At 36.9% G+C, this 19,912-nt stretch overlaps 1 protein-coding gene across 4 annotated transcripts in view; it reads left to right on the plus strand.

Annotated features, from left to right (window-relative positions):
* RIT2 (Ras like without CAAX 2) overlaps positions 1-19,912 on the plus strand; it is a 467,387-nt gene that overhangs the window by 206,563 nt on the left and 240,912 nt on the right. For all 4 annotated transcript variants that reach the window (XM_038543397.1, XM_038543399.1, XM_038543398.1 and 1 more), the window contains one exon: positions 12,820-12,893. In XM_038543397.1, the coding sequence (XP_038399325.1) occupies positions 12,820-12,893 (74 nt within the window). The remainder of the gene's footprint in view (positions 1-12,819; positions 12,894-19,912) is intronic.

Consider the following 19,912-nt stretch of genomic DNA (forward strand, 5'->3'; position numbering starts at 1 on the left):
GATCCAGGAAATAGAGAGATCCCCCCCCCCCCCTTAAAATCAATGAAAACCATTCAACACCTCGACATTTAATAGTGAAGCTTGCAAATTCCAAAGATAAAGAGAAGATCCTTAAAGCAGCAAGAGACAAGAAATCCCTGACTTTCATGGGGAGGAGTACTAGGGTAACAGCAGACCTCTCCACAGATACCTGGCAGGCCAGAAAGGGCTGGCAGGATATATTCAGGGTCCTAAATGAGAAGAACATGCAACCAAGAATACTTTATCCAGCAAGGCTCTCATTCAGAATGGAAGGAGAGATAAAGAGCTTCCAAGACAGGCAGGACCTGAAAGAATATGTGACCCCCAAACAAGCTCTGCAAGAAATTTTAAGGGGGACTCTTAAAATTCCCCTTTAAGAAGAAGTTCAGTAGAACAATCCACAAAAACAAGGACTGAATAGATATCATGGTGACACTAAACTCATACCTTTCAATAGTCACTCTGAACGTGAATGGCTTAATAACCCCATCAAAAGGCGCAGGGTGTCAGACTGGATAAAAAAGCAGGACCCATTTATTTGCTGTCTACAAGAGATTCATTTTAGACAGAAGGACACCTACAGCCTGAAAATAAAAGGTTGGAGAACCATTTACCATTTGAATGGTCCTCAAAAGAAAGCAGGGGTAGCCATCCTTATATCAGATAAACTAAAATTTACCCCGAAGACTGTAGTGAGAGATGAAGAGGGACACTATCTCATACTTAAAGGATCTATCCAACAAGAGGACTTAACAATCCTCAATATATATGCCCCGAATGTGGGAGCTGCCAAATAACCCATCAATTAATAACCAAAGTTAAGACATACTTAGATAATAATACAATTATACTTGGTGACTTCAATCTAGCACTTTCTACATTTGATAGGTCTTCTAAGCACAACATCTCCAAAGAAACGAGAGATTTAAATGATACACTGGACCAGATGGATTTCACAGATATCTACAGAACTTTACATCCAAACTCAACTGAATACACATTCTTCTCAAGTGCACATGGAACTTTCTCCAGAATAGACCACATACTGGGTCACAAATTAGGTCTGAACCGATATCAAAAGATTGGGATCATCCCCTGCATATTCTCAGACCATAATGCCTTGAAATTAGAACTAAATCACAAGAAGAAGTTTGGAAGGACTTCAAACATGTGGAGATTAAGGACCATCCTGCTAAAAGAAGAAAGGGTCAACCAGGAAATTAAGGAAGAATTAAAAAGATTCATGGAAACTAATGAGAATGAAGATACAACTGTTCAAAATCTTTGGGATGCAGCAAAAGCAGTCCTAAGGGGGAAATACATCGCAATACAAGCATCCATTCTAAAACTGGAAAGAACTCAAATACAAAAGCTAACCTTACACATAAAGGAGCTAGAGAAAAAACAGCAAATAGATTCTACACCCAGTAGCAGAAGAATTAATGAAGATTCGAGCAGAACTCAACAAAATCGAGACCAGAAGAACTGTCGAACAGATCAAAAGAACCAGGAGTTGGTTCTTTGAAAGAATTAATAAGATAGATAAACCATTAGCCAGCCTTATTAAAAAGGAGAGAGAAGACTCAAATTAATAAAATCATGAATGAGAAAGGAGAGCTCACTACCAACACCAAGGAAATACAAACGATTTTAAAAACATATTATGAACAGCTATACGCCAATAAATTAAGCAATCTAGGAGAAATGGACGCATTCCTGGAAAGCCACAAACTACCAAAACTGGAACAGGAAGAAATAGAAAACCTGAACAGGCCAATAACCAGGGAGGAAATTGAAGCAGTCATCAAAAACCTCCCAAGACACAAGAGTCCAGGGCCAGATGGCTTCCCAGGGGAATTCTATCAAACGTTTAAAGAAGAAACCATACCTATTCTCCTAAAGCTGTTTGGAAAGATAGAAAGAGATGGAGTACTTCCAAATTTGTTCTATGAGGCCAGCATCACCTTAATTCCAAAACCAGACAAAGACCCCACCAAAAAGGAGAATTACGGACCAATATCCCTGATGAACATGGATGCAAAAATTCTCAACAAGATACTGGCCAATAGGATCCAACAGTACATTAAGGAAATTATTCACCATGACCAAGTAGGATTTATCCCCGGGACACAAGGCTGGTTCAACACCCGTAAAACAATCAATGTGATTCATCATATCAGCAAGAGAAAAACCAAGAACCATATGATCCTCTCATTAGATGCAGAGAAAGCATTTGACAAAATACGGCGTCCATTCCTGATCAAAACTCTTCAGAGTGTAGGGATAGGGGAACATTCCTCAACATCTTAAAAGCCATCTACGAAAAGCCCACAGCAAATATCATTCTTAATGGGGAAGCACTGGGAGCCTTTCCCCTAAGATCAGGAACAAGACAGGGATGTCCACTCTCACCACTGCTATTCAACATAGTACTGGAAGTCCTAGCCTCAGCAATCAGACAACAAAAAGACATTAATGGCATTCAAATTGGCAAAGAAGAAGTCAAACTCTCCCTCTTCGCCGATGACATGATACTCTACATAGAAATCCCGAAAGCCTCCACCCCAAGATTGCTAGAACTCCTACAGCAATTTGGCAGCATGGCAGGATACAAAATCAATGCCCAGAAGTCAGTGGCATTTCTATACACTAACAATGAGACTGAAGAAAGAGAAATTAAGGAGTCAATCCCATTTACAATTGCACCCAAAAGCATAAGATACCTAGGAATAAACCTAACCAAAGAGGTAAAGGATCTATACCCTCAAAACTATACAACACTTCTGAAAGAAATTGAGGAAGACACAAAGAGATGGAAAAATATTCCATGCTCATGGATTGGAAGAATTAATATTGTGAAAATGTCAATGTTACCCAGGGCAATTTACACATTTAATGCAATCCCTATCAAAATACCATGGACTTTCTTCAGAGAGTTAGAACAAATTATTTTAAGATTTGTGTGGAATCAGAAAAGACCCCAAATAGCCAGGGGAATTTTAAAAAAGAAAACCATAGCTGGGGGCATCACAATACCAGATTTCAGGTTGTACTACAAAGCTGTGGTCATCAAGACAGTGTGGTACTGGCACAAAAACAGACGCATAGATCAGTGGAACAGAATAGAGAACCCAGAAGTGGACCCTCAACTTTATGGTCAACTAATATTCGATAAAGGAGGAAAGACTATCCACTGGAAGAAAGACAGTCTCTTCAATAAATGGTGCTGGGAAAATTGGACATCCACATGCAGAAGAATGAAACTAGACCACTCTCTTGCCCCATACACAAAGGTAAACTCAAAATGGATGAAAGATCTAAATGTGAGACAAGATTCCATCAAAATCCTAGAGAGGAACACAGGCAACACCCTTTTTGAACTCGGCCACAGTAACTTCTTGCAAGATACATCCACGAAGGCAAGAGAAACAAAAGCAAAAATGAACTATTGGGACTTCATGAAGATAAGAAGCTTTTGCACAGCAAAGGATACAGTCAACAAAACTCAAAGACAACCTACAGAATGGGAGAAGATATTTGTAAATGACATATCAGATAAAGGGCTAGTTTCCAAGATCTATAAAGAACTTATTAAACTCAACACCAAAGAAACAAACAATCCAATCATGAAATGGGCAAAAGACATGAACAGAAATCTCACAGAGGAAGACACAGACATGGCTAACACGCACATGAGAAAATGCTCTGCATCACTTGCCATCAGGGAAATAGAAATCAAAACCACAATGAGATACCACCTCACACCAGTGAGAATGGGGAAAATTAACAAGGCAGGAAACCACAAATGTTGGAGAGGATGCGGAGAAAAGGGAACCCTCTTACACTGTTGGTTGGAATGTGAACTGGTGCAGCCACTCTGGAAAACTGTGTGGAGGTTCCTCAAAGAGTTAAAAATAGACCTGCCCTACGACCCAGCAATTGCACTGTTGGGGATTTACCCCAAAGATACAGATGCAATGAAATGCCGGGACACCTGCACCCCGATGTTTATAGCAGCAATGGCCACAATAGCCAATCTGTGGAAGGAGCCTCGGTGTCCATCGAAAGATGAATGGATAAAGAAGATGTGGTTTATGTATACAATGGAATATTACTCAGCCATTAGAAACGACGAATACCCACCGTTTGCTTCAATGTGGATGGAACTGGAGGGTATTATGCTGAGTGAAATAAGTCAGTCGGAGAAGGACAAGCATTTTATGGTCTCATTCATTTGGGGAATGTAAATAATAGTGATAGGGAATGGAAGGGAAGGGAGAAGAAATGTGTGGGAAATATCAGAAAGGGAGACAGAACATAAAGACTCCTAACTCTGGGAAACGAGCTAGGGGTGGTGGAAGGGGAGGAGGGCGGGGGATGGGGGTGAATGGGTGACGGGCACTGAGGGGTGCACTTAATGGGATGAGCACTGGGTGTTATTCTGTATGTTGGTAAATTGAACACCAATAAAAAATAAATTTATTAAAAAAAAAACTTAAGAATTTTGCCCGTATCCACATGTACACATAAATTCTCCAAGACTTTGATAGGAATTGTGTTCAATCTTTACATCAATTGTTGAGAATCAACATATTTACCATGTTGAAGCCTCTAAGTCATGAGAATGGTATGTCTCTGTATTATGATTTTTAAAATTTCTTTCATCAGTGTTAAATGGCTTTTAGCCTATAAGACCTACGCATATTTTGTTCTACTTACATCTAAGTTTTGTTTTGTTTTGTTTTTTTTTTTTTGAAGAGTTCTAAGTTGGTTTACTATTAGGTGTGTTATAATCTAAGAGTTCCTGACTGGCTACTCTGCTTCATTTCTCCTGGGCTTTTGTTTTTTCTGTACCCATTGGTATTTCCAGGCTGCCAGCTTTTTCAGTTCCAAGCCTGAGGCAAAGAAAGAACCCAGAGAACTCCCCACTGGGTTATTACTTGGATCCTGAAGTTCCTAGCCAGATTGCCTTTTCCTCTCCACCTTTCAGAGTCTTGAGTTTTTCCTATAAATAAATTTCATGGTTTTATGTTGTATAGAGCAGGAGGCATAGGGAAAAGTACATCTGTTTCATCTTCCCAGGAACCATGGTCTTGATATAAATCAAATCTCTGGCATTAGATGTTCTCATACCGTATCTGTGGGCTCCAGGAGTCCTTGGAACCCTTCTGAAAGTGTCCATCAAGGGACGGGAGAGAGCTGGAGAAATTATGGGACTCCCAAAATTGCTCTCACCATGAAAGCCAGTTATCTCTGTGAAGAAATAGTCTGTATGTAAATGCATTCTCTTTTAAAATCAGGGACAACCATTCCACAGATCATGGCCTTAGGATCATGTAGCCATTCATCATGATTACAATGAATGGGAACAAGAAAGGTAGAAATGAGATGTTGTCATGTCTTGCTAAAGGAGCTGGAGAGGAGAAATCTACTCTTCTTTTCCTCATCCCAAAAGAAGTGAGGTAGAGACCAAGTTCAAAGTTTCAATGTCAGTGTAGCCCAATCCTGTTACCTCTCATTTCTATGTAGCAGAAGAGAGCCAAGAAATCAGGTTTCCCACAAAACCCCTCTAACTGGCTGAAAGAAAAGGGTTAGAAGGCTCTACCATTGAGAGGATGTGGATGTCCCGAAATATTTTCTGTAGGTGATAGTTTTGAGGGAAGAATTGCGACGCCTTGCCAGACTGCAGGTCTACTCAGTAATGGGGACTATTACCTCTTTAAGGACCTGTTGGCTTATCCTTGCTGTGAGAAGCCGTTGTTTGGAATGGCATCTACCAGTAGTGGCCTTCTGCAGGTGGAAATCTCCAGGTGGTGTCCTCTGATTCCAAACGGAAGCACTCCTGCTTATACCACCTCAAAAGGTCTTATGTGGAAAATCTACCTGAGGACCCTACGGAATGCATGTGGTTGTCCACCTTGGAGTTAAACTTCCCAGAGTAATGACATTGGGCATTTCCCTGGGAGCAGCAGGGAAATGCTGACTGGTATGAAATCACCCCCTAGAATGGGCTTCTATGTCTATTGGAAAGATTCCAATTGCTGTGTAACTCCGGCATCATCACAGAGTCCTTACCCCTCCCGGACGTAGATAAATTTGGCCCAGTCCTCAATTTTGTAGCATGAGAAAAAAATCGAGATTCTGCCTGAAAATTCCCATGAATTTCCAGGACTTAGTTTCTAATGATAGCCCTTTCTTCAGCTCTTATTACCATGGTAGGAAAGTGTGTTCTCATTTACTCTGAGTCTTTTTTTTTTTAAAGACACTTTTTTTTAAAAAAATTTTTATTTATTTATGATAGTCACACAGAGAAAGAGGCAGAGACATAGGCAGAGGGAGAAGCAGGCTCCATGCACTGGGAGCCCGACGTGGGATTTGATCCCGGGTCTCCAGGATCGCGCCCTGGGCCAAAGGCAGGCGCTAAACCGCTGCGCCACCCAGGGATCCCTACTCTGAGTCTTTTCTGAAGCTGAATTCAGCCACTTTTCAAATCCTTTTTGAAATCCAGCAGGCATATATACCCTCAATTGATTTCACTGCATGTTTATGTTCAAGAGGAGGGGCTGTGCTAGAATCCATGCAATTCCCTGTCTTTCTTGGCCTCTTACCAGGCCTCCCTCTTGTAAACTCTAAACTCTATTTCCTATCTGCTGCTTTTGAGGACTGACCTTAGCTCAACTTCAGCTTGGTGTCTTTTGCTGTCTTCCTAAATAAGCACATTTCGAATGCTTCTAATGGAGCACTCATTCCAGTACAGTACAATTGCCTGTTTATGTATTCTCCCAAGAGTACCAACTGTGTGGATAGAAATCCACTATCTTTCTCAACATGGTAGATTCTGTGCCCATCAGTGTGTGCAGCACAGATGATCTACTGAAGCACATATTTGATACATTAGATTTATATCAATACTGATTCAGCCATGGTTTCTTTCTGTTCAAGAGAAAATCTCCAGTGTACTTTGTTCCAAGATGTATCTGCTTTATAAACATATACACAATTAGGATGATTTATTTAGGAAATTCGTTGAGAAAGTTGTTATAAATGATCTGAACCTGAACCTACATATTTTTTAAAGAACTGAATTAACGATTAGTATCTTAGAGATGTATACTACCTCAGAGTTACGGAAATATATCTTCAATGTAATACCAGTTATCATACATTTCAGGCTTTCAGGTAAACCATATATAAATTACTCAAGTATCTTAAGATTTTTTTTTAAAGAGTCTTCTGATGAAAATTCAACAATAACCGAATATTTTCTGTTATTTACTGCGGTTTTAAATGATCCCAATTTCATATTTATAAAAACATACTTTAAAGATATTTAAATATATTCTGCAAAGGAATTAAATGAACATCTTAAAGTTTTTTATATAAACATTAATATTTTGGAAGATTACTGTAGACCTATACTAACCTATACTAACAAAGTCTCTGATCTACATGTTGGGGGGAAAAAAGCATTCCCACGTGTGTAAATACAAATGGCAGAAGTAGAAGTGGTTTAATTTTAATATGATTTTATGATTAACAAAGCAATATTTCTTAAAAAGTTACTAAATAACATGCCTTGAGTTTGAATTGTGGTTTCCTTCCTTTTCTTTCTCTTTCTCACACCATTTTATATTCCACTTTAGTTGATCCTTCTAGAACTCCTTCCTATGCATTGACAAGCATGTACTATTAACTCCATCTTACAGGTAAGATTAAGTGGTTGGCCAATTATAACAGTAAAAGTTAGTGATGGATGTGAGGTTTTTTAATACAGGTCTTTGGTAATTTTCTCCTGTAAATTTCTGGAGAAGGACACTGAAGACCTATCCTAAGAGAAGCAAGAATCTCAAAAACCAGTGTTTTCAAATGAATTTTAAAGTGGCATTTAAGGTAGAATTTTAGAATTTAAGGTGGAATTTTAGAGATACCTCTAAGAATGTGGCTCCATTGTGCTTTTCAGTGCAAACAACATAGCAGGCAGTTGCTACTATTTCTGCCTGATAAAGCTTTGTATACATTTGGCCTCTTGCTTTGGAAGATAAATGAGCTCACTTCAGGGTTGCATCTATAGGCAGATGATTGAAATTCAGGGAGGTGTTTATATGTATTCAAGAGAGTATTTCTGTCACTGCATTTCTACATGGGAGGTCTCAAAGGGAGTGGATGGATGGAAACAGGAGGGAAGATTGTTTATTGGAAGGAAATGAAAGGGATTAGTTGCTATGGAGGCCAGGGAGGTGACCTAGATTCACAACACTGGAATGTGTACTGTGATAGACACTTCTTAAAAGAGAGAAAGAAATCTTGGATAGAAGGCCTGGCTTAATTTCCAGCCAATTCACATCAAGTCTCTTTGAAGGGGTTTTCTGATCCCAGGAGAAGCTTTTATTTGATATATGTTTCATGTGCTGGGTTTATCTAGGGCTCAGATAATCACACAGAGCAGTTCTCGTCTGGATTACTCAGCATGCTCCTGGCCTCAGCAGGCTCCTTTTGGGGCCTTTTGAGTTAAATAAACAAACATGAAATCTGAAAGACTCACATGTGATTCTCAGGTCACAGCATTCTTTTCAGAGTAACTATTCTTATTTCCCTATGAAATTGAAAAACAACTACATACATTAAAAAAAAAATCCACAAGATTTCTCTTGTGTAAGAGCAAGATCAGTGAAAGAACAAAGAGTGGTGGAATGGAAAATAGACTATGTGGTTGTCCATATACTGAATGGTGTTATAAAATGGCTGGTAGTTGCTAAAACAACACCAGATTGACAACCCTGCAAGTTATACTTCCCACAACTTTATTTCTGGAGCACAGTCATAAGAAATGAATTTCCTTGAAAACGGTAAGGTATATGTCCTATAAATTATTGAATCTTAACATCCCATTACATGTGTATGTCTTTCATCATAATTAAGTTTTTAGGAGTAGAGAACTAATTGTGTGTGCATGTGTGGGTCTATCTTCATATCTCCAACAGCAAGCAAAAATCTAATTTTGAGGAAGTGCTCATTATTTTCAAAAGCGCCTCCTTTATTGAATGTTATTATTTGTAAACCAAAAGGTTCTGAAAATAACTCATTTGTAGTTCAAAATCAACAGTATGAATAATTATTGAAGTTGTGCCAAAATTCAATGCTGTTTTAAATGCTTTTAGTAGTAGTTCAGTTGCTCTTTACTTACAACATAAATTGTGGATAAAACAGAAGCTATAGCCAGATTCTAGGAGTTTCAGTTCCAGGCTCAGGAGGTCCAACCATGTTTCCAATCATGATTGGAAGAAATGAGAAAATAAATGGATTTAATGAAATAAAACCCTCAGATCTTTCCCAGAGCTTCAGACCCAGGCACTTACTGTTTCCACTTGAATTACGGAGATATGGCAAAGTCTTTTTCTAAGTTTCATTTGTGGTGGTCCTCCTTTCCTCCCTGAGTAAACACCCTAGCTATCTGCCCATCTGCAAATTTCAGAAATTGGGGAGCTACTCTTGCATCATCCTCCTTCCTTGGCCCCTATATACTATTAAGTGCTATAGTTTCAACCTTCTAAATATCTTGCAAATCTGTCCACTCTTTTTCCTTTTCTTTCCTTTTCTTTCCTTTTCTTTCCTTTTCTTTCCTTTTCTTTCCTTTTCTTTCCTTTCCTTTCCTTTTCTTTCCTTTCCTTTTCCTTTTCCTTTCCTTCTTTCCTTTCCTTTCTTTTCTTCTTTCTTTTCTTTTCTCTTCTTTTTCTTTCTCTTCTTTCTTTTCTTTTTTCTTTTTTCTCTTTTCTTTTCTTTCTCTTTTCTTTTTCTTTTTTCCTTTCTTTTCCTTTCTTTTCCTTTCCTTTCTCTTTTCTTTTTTTGTCCACTCTTTTTCCACCCTATTGCCACTGTCATAATACAGGCCACCATCTTTTCTCACTTAGGTTACTAGTATCAACTTAATCTTTCTAGTTTCCCACCTTAAAATCTATTCACCACAATTCAGCCCAAGTGAGCATTCTAAAATATCTGATAATGTGTGTTATGATAGTCCAAATTTCTTAAAAACTATGCATAAGCATTATTGAGCATATTCTAAACACAAGGCACTGTACTAGATGCCTTCCATGGGTTATCTTCCTGAATCTTCTGAAAAACTCCATGAGTTAAATAGAAATATTATAACCTTCAAATGAGTACTATGCATTTTAGAGAGACCAAATGATTTTTCCACCCCCTTAAGATCAGATAGCTGGTAGTGGTAGAGCCAGGATTAAACCCCAGCAGTCTGACCACCTCACTCAGAAATACGATTCCATTTAATATATTCATAGGTAAGCCTGATTTAGCTCTTAAATTTTATATTTTCTTCCCTAAACTCTAGGATTTAATCACACTAAAATTATTTAGGTTACTTTTGTTTCATCATTTTTTAAAGTATTTATTTAAGAGGGAGCATGAGCAGGGGGAAGGGCAGAGGCAGAGACAGACAAGCAAACTCCCTGTTGAGTGGGGAGCTGGATACCAGGCTTGATCCCAGGACTCCGAGGTCATGACCTGAGCTAAAATCAAGAGTTAGATGTTTAACTCACTTAGCCACCAGGTGCCCCTTTGTTTCATCAATTTTATAACATTTGGTATTCTGGCTTTCAGTTTGCCTTTCTCTGTCTTAACTTTATCTTAACTCCTACTCCGGTTAGGTGCTACTTCTCCCATGAAGCATTCCTTGACTTTTCAAGTACATATCAGAAGATTGAAATCATACAGAGTATCTTTTCCAGTCACAATGGAATGAAATTAGAAATCTACTGCAGAAGAAAAACAAGATACACAAAAGTGAGGAAGTTAAACAACCAGTGAAGAAAAGAAGAAATCAGAGGGCATTAGAAAATAATTAGAAATTAATGAAAATGAAACACAGCATTCCAAAATTTGTGTGGTGCAAAAGAAGTGCTGAAAGGAAAATGTATAACTGTAGATGCTCACATTTAAAAAGATACGGAAAAAAAAATAAAAAAAAATAAAAAAAAAATAAAAAAGATATGGGACCCTGGGTGGGTCAGCGATTGAGCGTCTGCCTTTGGCTCAGGGCCTGGGATCAAGTCCCACATCAGGCTTTCTGCATGGAGCCTGCTTCTCCCTCTGCCTGTGTTTCTGCCTCTCTCTCTGTGTGTCTCTCATGAATAAATAAATAAAATGTAAAAAAAAAAAATCTCTACCTTACTTTAAAACTTGAGAAATGGAGGAGGAGGAGATAAAATTAAACCCCAAGCAAATAGAATGAAGGAAATACTAAAGATTAGAAGAGGTGAATAGAGAAAACAATAGAAAATCAATGATACTACGTTACTTTTTCAAAAAGCTGAACAAAATTGACAAATCTTTACCTAGATTGACTAAAAAAGAGTTTACGCAAATAAGAAATTAGGTACATTAGTGCCAACCTTACAGAAATAAAGGATAATAGGATTGTATTGTATAAAAATAAATTTATATCCTTACCAAACAACAAATAAAAAATTCTTAAGGTTTTATTTATTCATAAGAGACGCACAGAGGCAGAGGGAGAAGCAGGCTGTCTGTGGGGAGCCCAATGTGGGACTCGATCCCAGGACCCCGGGATCATGCCCTGAGCCAAAGGCAGAGGCTCAACTGCTGAGCCATCCAGGTGTCCCCCAAAAAATAGCTGAAAATGGATCAATGACTTAAGGGCAAAGCTAAAATTATGAAAATCTTAGAAGAAAACATAGGGTTAAATATTCATAATCTTGAATTTTAGAATAGATCCTTAGGACACTAAAAACTTGAACAACAAAAATTATTTTCCATAAAATTTAACTCTCATGCATCAGATGCCATTATTAGTATAGTTAAAAGAAGGGGAGGGGGTGGGGGTGAATGGGTGACGGGCACTGAGGGGGGCACTTGACAGGATGAGCACTGGGTGTTATGTATGTTGGCGAATTGAACACCAATAAAAAATAAATTTATTTTAAAAAAAAGCCTACAGAATAGGAAAAAAAACATTTACAAATCCTGATAAGTGTTTAAAATCCAGAGTGTATAAACTTGTACAAGTTAACAAGTACACAAACATATAGTTTTTGGTATACAATTTACCTTCTTGGTTAAGTTTCTTCCTAAGTATTTGATTCCTTTTGATGCTATTATAGATGAAAACACCTTATTTTCCTTTTAGATTGTTTATCATCAGTGTATGAAACACAACTGACTTCTGTGTGTTTGATTTTTGTGTCCTGCAACTGCTTTTTTTTTTAGAAGTTCCAAAAGCCCCCCCCAACTCCCACGCAAGAAGAGCTTTCTTACTTATATGATCATGTTATCTATAAACAAAATTTTACTACTGCTCTTCCAATTTGGATGGTTTTTACTTATTTTTCTTGCTTCATTGCTCTGGCTAGGACTTTAGTACTATGTTAAATAAAGGTTAAAGCAGGCCTTCTTGTCTTGTTCTTGATCTTAGAGGAAAAGCCTTCAGTCTTTTATTGAATATGATGTTGGAATGCAAATTTGCACTGCATGATGAAAAACAGATGAATTTGTTTCAAGATTTGTTCTGTAGGTAATAGGACCAAGGTACCTCAGATCATAATTCTCCTAATGAAGAAGAAATAAATCTGACTTCACTTTAAGCAGAAATTCTTTCTTATGTTTTCCTGGGTTATATTCTTCTCCCCTTGTGTACTTGACTAGAATATTGGGTTCTCTTACTTAGTTAACCTATTTAGAAATTCTTTGTTATAAAATCTAAAAATGGATCATGCCTTTTCAGTTGAATATATCTCAATGTAAACTCCGTCTTGTGTTTTTCAGAAGATGCTTATAAGACCCAGGTTAGGATTGACAATGAGCCAGCTTACTTGGACATTTTGGACACTGCTGGTCAGGTAGGTAATTTTCTTAGATCTCTCTGATCTCTGAGACCAGTTTAGTCTTTAATCTCAAATACATTTACCACAAAGAAGAGTTCGACAATTCAAACAGGACAAGAGCAAATTTGCAATAGTGATGAGACATTAAATAAGAATTGGCAGGAAAATGTGACTCATTGCCAGCTAGAATATTTTAACATTCCTTTAATTTTTGAAATATGAAAATGAGTGTAGATGTAATATTGCCATCTAAGGTTATAAAATTAACAGAATAGCTTCCTTTGACTTAGATGTATGCAAAACTTGTCTTAGACCCTAATCTGGTGATAGTTTTTATTTAAAAATTTTAGTGACATAAAAAAAGGGAAGGTCTACTTAGCAAATATGCTCCTGAAACCAAGGCTAGAGATACTTAGGTGGAATGGGTGACATAACCAAGATGTAGCATAATCTAATACACGAATTTACAGATGTGTAGATAAGAACACGAAGAAAGATGATGAGGAGAGCATAGCTGATGTGATAGAAAAATATAGAACTAAAATACTCTGCGGCAATTATACGTAAAATGGGAAAAGAGTTAGAATCAAAACCTTGCTGTATTTGGGAGGAAGATGGAGATTTTATTTCATTTCCTACTTTAAATATAATCATTATATATAAACATATCAAATGCCAGACATAAAACACCTTTCCTTTGTAAACCTAAAACTCTATTATTTTTTTAAAGAAAAGTCTTACAAATACAACTTAAAAATTAGAAGAGAAGTAAGGAAAAATAAATTTAAAAATTAATATAAAGTTGAAAAGAAAGAAGATAAAGGAAACATAATAAATATACCAGGAATTAAGATAAATGGAAATGGATATACTGTCTCTCCCAGAATAGTCAAGTAAATTTTTGGCATTATATTGAATAGAAGAACAAAATTAACTGTACTTCTTTTTTATTTATTTATTTATTTATTTATTTATTTATTTATTTATTTATTTATTTTTTATTTTTTATTTCTTTATTCATTCAGAGAGAGCGAAGAGAGAGGCAGAGACACAGGCAGAGGGAGAAGCAGGCTCCATGCAGGAAGCCCAATGTGGGACTCGATCCTGGGTCTCCAGGATCACACCCTGGGCTGCAGGCGGTGCTAAACCGCTGTGCGACCAGGGCTGCCCTAACTGTACTTCTTTAGTTTAAAAGAGACATAAGAATACAGAAAGGTGCCAAATCAAAGAGTGATTAGGAAAAAAATTAGGCAAAAAGTAACCAAAACTAAACTGGGTATAACTGTATAAATATCAGACAAAATAGATTTTATTGCAAAAAGCATTATTAAAGTATAAAAATGTCATATTATGATAGAAAAAAATGAAAGATAAATTCTGGTATATAATATTCAAGACAAATGTATAAATCTTAAAATGCATAAATCTGAAAGCCTATGTAGTGGGAAACTTTAATGTACCTCTGTCAGTAAGTGCTACATCAAAAAGTAGTGAAATTGTAGATTTAAGAACACATTTAACTTGAATGCTGCTGTCAGTATGTGAGTAGGTATTCTTTTCATGTAAGTTTTTATACTTTTGATTCTTAAATCTAATTGCAAAAAATGTGGTCTATTGCAGATTGATTATTTAATTTTACTTTGTGGCTTAGAATGTGATAATTTTTTGGAATATATTTAAGCTACTGGCTACCTCTCCTGCAGGAAGGGTAGAGATACAAAGTGGACTTCAACTATGTATGTAATGATTCATGTTTCATAAATTTCTGAGTAAATAAAGGAGAATGTTAATAGTTATAAATCTAGGTCATAGGTATACAGATCTTCATTATATTGTTTTCCTTTTGTACTTAAAGAATGTATATGTTTAAATGTTTATTTGACGTAACTATTTAAAAAATGTATTAAATGGTATATTGGTATAAGCCACTGAAAATACATGGTTTCTTTCTATACTTAAGAGATATATTAAGACTATTTGAAATCCATATATTAACAAACTCATTTGTTTCGAGGGACATTTGGATGATGGGCTTATGGTGGTGGAAGAGGACTGAAGCCATTGGGTCTATTTAGAATGTAGAAATTATTTCAGTTACTTGAAAGAGTTGCATTATCCAAGAGGAAATATACTCCATTTCAGGGGAACTTTAAGCCTAATTGGAAGAAGATAGAGTAGGTTAAATTTCAATACAATAAGATATTTGTAGCAACTGAAATTCTCAAACCAAAATAGTTAACTAGAATTATACTTTGGAAGAAAGTGAAATCCTTTGTATTTCTAATAGTTATACAGTCTACAAGTATGTATGAGCACTTACCTGGTCACATTTGGTACTAATGTAATCATGGATAACTGGATGTTTCTCTTCCCCATTGGTGTAGGCTTGGCCATGTCACTGCTGAGGTCAATGAAATGTAGGCAGATGACTCAACCTAATTCTGGTTTGAGTTCTTAAAAAGCACTAGGGTGCTCCTGCTAGGCACGAAGATGAGGCAGGTAACTCTTGGTCCCAGGAGAAGGAGGGAAACACATGGAACAGACGTAAACCCAAATTAAAGACTAGAGCAAAGCCCAGCCCACTCACAGCCTGAATCACATCTGCACAGATTGGCAAACTAGAAAAATCATGTACTCTAATTCAACATGAAGACTTAGCTTCAAGCCCCTAAATTTGAGTAGCTTTGTCACACAGCATTATCATGACAATAGCTGACTGCTGATGCAGCAGTATGCTTAGAGATCGAGAATATTACCTGTTTATAGATGAAATGCTAAGTGATAGAGAAATCTGCATACACTGACTCAAGAGCTTTCTAACTCTGAGATTCTTTGCTCTGCAATCAATGAAAAACTTGTAAATAATTAAAAAAAATCATTACATGTGTATACCTTTATTTTTGTGAGCTAGCTTCAGTTACAGTCAAACATAGTTAGGAATGCCTCAGGCTCAAAAGATGGTGGTGACTTATTGGCTTCCAAACTATTAACCTCTCACATATAAGAGATAATCTATACAGTTGAATTAATAAGACTTATGTCAAGGTAGGGGACAGCAGAGAACACCACTGAAACATATTTAATAATACCATTTTTTTTCTTTTGTATCTATTCCTATTCAACATTTGTCAAAATTTATTATCCTTACAACAAACCCAGGAAGTAGATGGAAAAATTATTTTTGCCACCAAGAATTTGAATAAAATGGTATACAAAGAAATTACGTCTTGGAGGCAATACTGGTAGTAGGGCCAACTTCCAAAGTGTTTGTGCTATGCACAAAGCCTTGCAGTGCTACAATGATCCCATGGAAGAATCGTTGGCCATCACCAAATGCCATGTTGGAAAGGACTTTAACCTTAACCATTCTTCCAATATTTCAATTTTCTTCTCAATGCTCATGCCAAATCCTCATTAAGCCTATGTTTGACCACTTCAGTTGATTAGGTACTCTGCTTCTGGAAACAGACAAATAGAGCTTTTAGGAAACTTAATTATGTTTAAGGATTTTCTTACAATAAGATTAAATATTCCTTTTTATATCTACCTATTGGTCTCAGATCCTTTAAAAAAATTCTATTACTCATTTTAGAAATGGAAAATTTAAGCCTTACAGAGGTTAAATGATTTAACTAAAATAATAGCAAGCCATTGAGCCAGCTATTACTAGAGTCTTTCTATACTACTATACAAGATTTTTCTTATTTCATTTCCAACCCCTTAGTATGTATGAAGTATTATCCTAGTTCAAGAAAATGCAGAAGAGGGGCATCTAGATGGCTCAGTTGGTTAAGCATCTGACTCAATTTTGGCTCAGATAATGATCTCAGGGTTGTGGCATCCAGCCCCACATCAGGCTCTGTGTTCAGAAAGGAGTCTGCTTGAGATTCTCTTTCTCCCTCTGCCCCTCTACCCACTTGCAAGTGCTCTCTTTCTAAAATGAATTAAATCTTTTAAAAGATGCAGAATAGAATAAATTTGGTCCTGTGTTCTTAAAATGCTTGAGATTTGGGGCAATGGGAGAATACCAAATTTGCAGCAAATTGTGATAAGTATAGCAGAAATGTAGAAATTTTGGCAGTGGGTTATCTAAGATGCCTAAATTATTTTTTGTTCTGGCCTAAATACAAAAATAAATAAATAAAAAATAAAAAATAAAGGAAGAGAGGCTTAAAAATAATTTTTACATTTAAGTGAAACTAACAAAATAAGTTTAGTTATAGATGTATTGAATCTTACTCTTCCTTATTAGAAATAATATTAGTTGTCCTCCAAACACTTCAAATTATATTTTTTAGATGTGCTAATATATCCAGTCACTGAAACTTCCTAGACCTATCCATTCTACTAGTACCTGGCTACTGCCTGTATTAATGTATTCTGAAGTAATGGGAATTGTCACCATAATATTGTATTTGGTTTAGCCCCTAACCAACTCTGTAATCAGAGCAAGTCCTTTAGCCAACCTGGCACTAAGGGAGTCTAGAGATTTCTGCTGTCCTGATTTTAATACCCCTTCTTGTGTCCTTCTCCTCACTGCTGCTGATTCATAGGCAAGCCCAACAAACAAATGTTATTTTATGGGGAAAGAAGTTGAGAGGGGGTGTTTTGAATGAAAGTCTTTCATTAAAAAGCAAGAGTTCATAATAGTTTCTCATTGGCTAAGTTGCTGGAGTCGTCTATTTCTTATAGATTCAATGTATATATTTTATTGTTGAGGTTTCCAGTTGATAATTCTTTCCTGTTGAAACTTGTGTTGGGGTGTATATTGGGAGTTCTTTCTGTAACTGATATTGAGGGATATGGGTCTCCCTTCTAGCCCTTGATTCTACTTTAGTGAGGTTTCTCTTTAATTGTCACATTTCTCCCTTTAGATCAAGATATTTCTCTAGAAGCATCACTGATGAAAAGTCAATTTTCTACCACATTAGTGGTTTTGTTCCTCAGTGCCAGGAAAGACTATTTCCTGTTTATCATGTTCTACATGACAAGGCAAATGCATAAGGAGTTGGAAACCACTTATGACTATGTTTGGGGGACTAGGGAGGTGATGATGGAAAACTCTCAGGTATTTTTCATTTATAGTCCATATTTATCAAGATCATAAACAGTGAAGATCATCTTATTGGGTAATCATTGTTAAAGTTTGACAGGCAACAAAATATAAGACTTAAAATAATTGTACAGAAGTAGTATAACAATCCCAAATTATCTGGTGGTTCTAAACTGAGACCATAGATCTGAAGGTAACTATAGTACTGTCAGACTGAGCAAGTAAAAGATGTTGAAAGTTCATTAAATTCACTTAGTTGGCTATTTTGATTACTATTGTCAAATTCTAGAGTTATTTCTGTCTTTCGAGAGAAAGAAATTCTGGTATATTTTTCTAAGAAATCTCTATGCCCTAAATGAATAGAGGCAGGGAACTAAGGACAAAGAAGTGTGTATCTCTCAAAGGACCTGGATGATGGGAATAGGTTTAGAGACAAGAACCTGTTGAGATTTACTAGAGACCCTCACTATTTAAACTGTTTCAGTACTCTGAAGCAGGAGCTATTTTAAAACAGTGAGAATGTTGCTCTAGTGTCAATAAGGACAGAGATTCGTTCCTGGAAAGTGATTTTTTTGGAGCCAATTAAGAGAGGATTGGGAAGAGCCCCTGTAGTTCCTTAGAACCCCCTTTTTTGAGAATCAGGAGAATGTAAGATAGGCTGAAGGTGGCTGAAGCACTTAAAATGGTTAGCAGTCTTTTTTCCAACATCCTGGCCCCTGGCAATAATAGCAGAAGCCAGGAGGTTTGGGTTTTGTGTAGGGGCCTCTTATACCAAAGTTGAAAATAAAGAATTTTAGAGGTCTCTTTTAGGTGACTAATATAGGGTTACAAGTATGCTGGTTTACCAAATTAACTAAATCTGGAGTGGATATAGTTTCCATTCCATCCTCGTCTATTTAACTAAGAGATTATGGTTCAGCTCATTAATAAAGTTAAAATTACTCAGGTAGATTCAACATCTAAAGGACAATTTGGGGTCGATTGAAATAGTAATAAATAGGTTCATCAGGTGTTTATGTACAAGCCTGAATTTTGTTTCAATCAATAGGCTTAGGAAAGGCTACCGTAACTGTTTGGTGGAGATACCTACACAGCAAGTGTTCTAGCATTTTGCCAAAAGTTAGGGGTCAGTTTCTCTAAATCCCTTTCAAAATGTTTCTGTCAGGCTAGTTTCATCCAATGTTTGGCTAACTTAGATGTAAATCTAAGAAACCGGGTTGGTAGGCTTGAATAATTATGTCAAATTCTTCAGCAAGTGAATGAGAGGCTCCTGAGTCACTTCAGTCACTTTCACTTCAGGAAACTGCATGGCTCACAAGTCCCCTTTAGTCCAGGGAACAGAATAAATGGGTTTATTTGAATCATCTGACTTAACTTTAAAGGGGCTGGTTTTAATTAGTTGGAGAAGAAGGAGACAGAGGAGAGATGAGAAGGAAAGGGAAGTTTGGTGAGAGAATTAGAATAAGGAAACTAAAGTATAGTGGTGGTGGACCCAGTGCAGATGGGGAGGATGACATCATGGAAGGTGGGACCTCAGCATTAGGTGGCTGCCATGTGTCCTGAGACAAAGAAGATGGGAAAGGAAAAAGCCTCAGAAGCCTTTTTGTTCTTTATTTGTTTGCTTTCCTCAGTTAGTCTAGCCGTTGAATTTTGCACAGCGGCAATTTTAGACTCCTGATGGTGTTTGGGAGTTTCAAAATACCAATCAAAATAGACATACCATTCACTGATAATTTAGAACCATGCTGTCCAACTCGTTTTGAGAAGAGTTTGAGAAGATGAAAAACTCCCCATAATGGTCATTGATGTTCTAATTTACTTTTGGTTGGGTTGATCCATTTAGTTAGAAATGCATATCGGGGGCCCCCTGGGTGGCTCAGTCAGTTAAGTGTCTGACTCTTAGTTTTAGTTGAGAGCATGATCTCATGGTCATGATTGTAGGATTGAGCCTGGCATTGGGCTCTGTGTTACTGAGAGTGTG

The sequence above is a fragment of the Canis lupus genome, chromosome 7 (genome assembly GCF_011100685.1).
Source record: "Canis lupus familiaris isolate Mischka breed German Shepherd chromosome 7, alternate assembly UU_Cfam_GSD_1.0, whole genome shotgun sequence".
Lineage (NCBI taxonomy): Eukaryota > Metazoa > Chordata > Mammalia > Carnivora > Canidae > Canis > Canis lupus.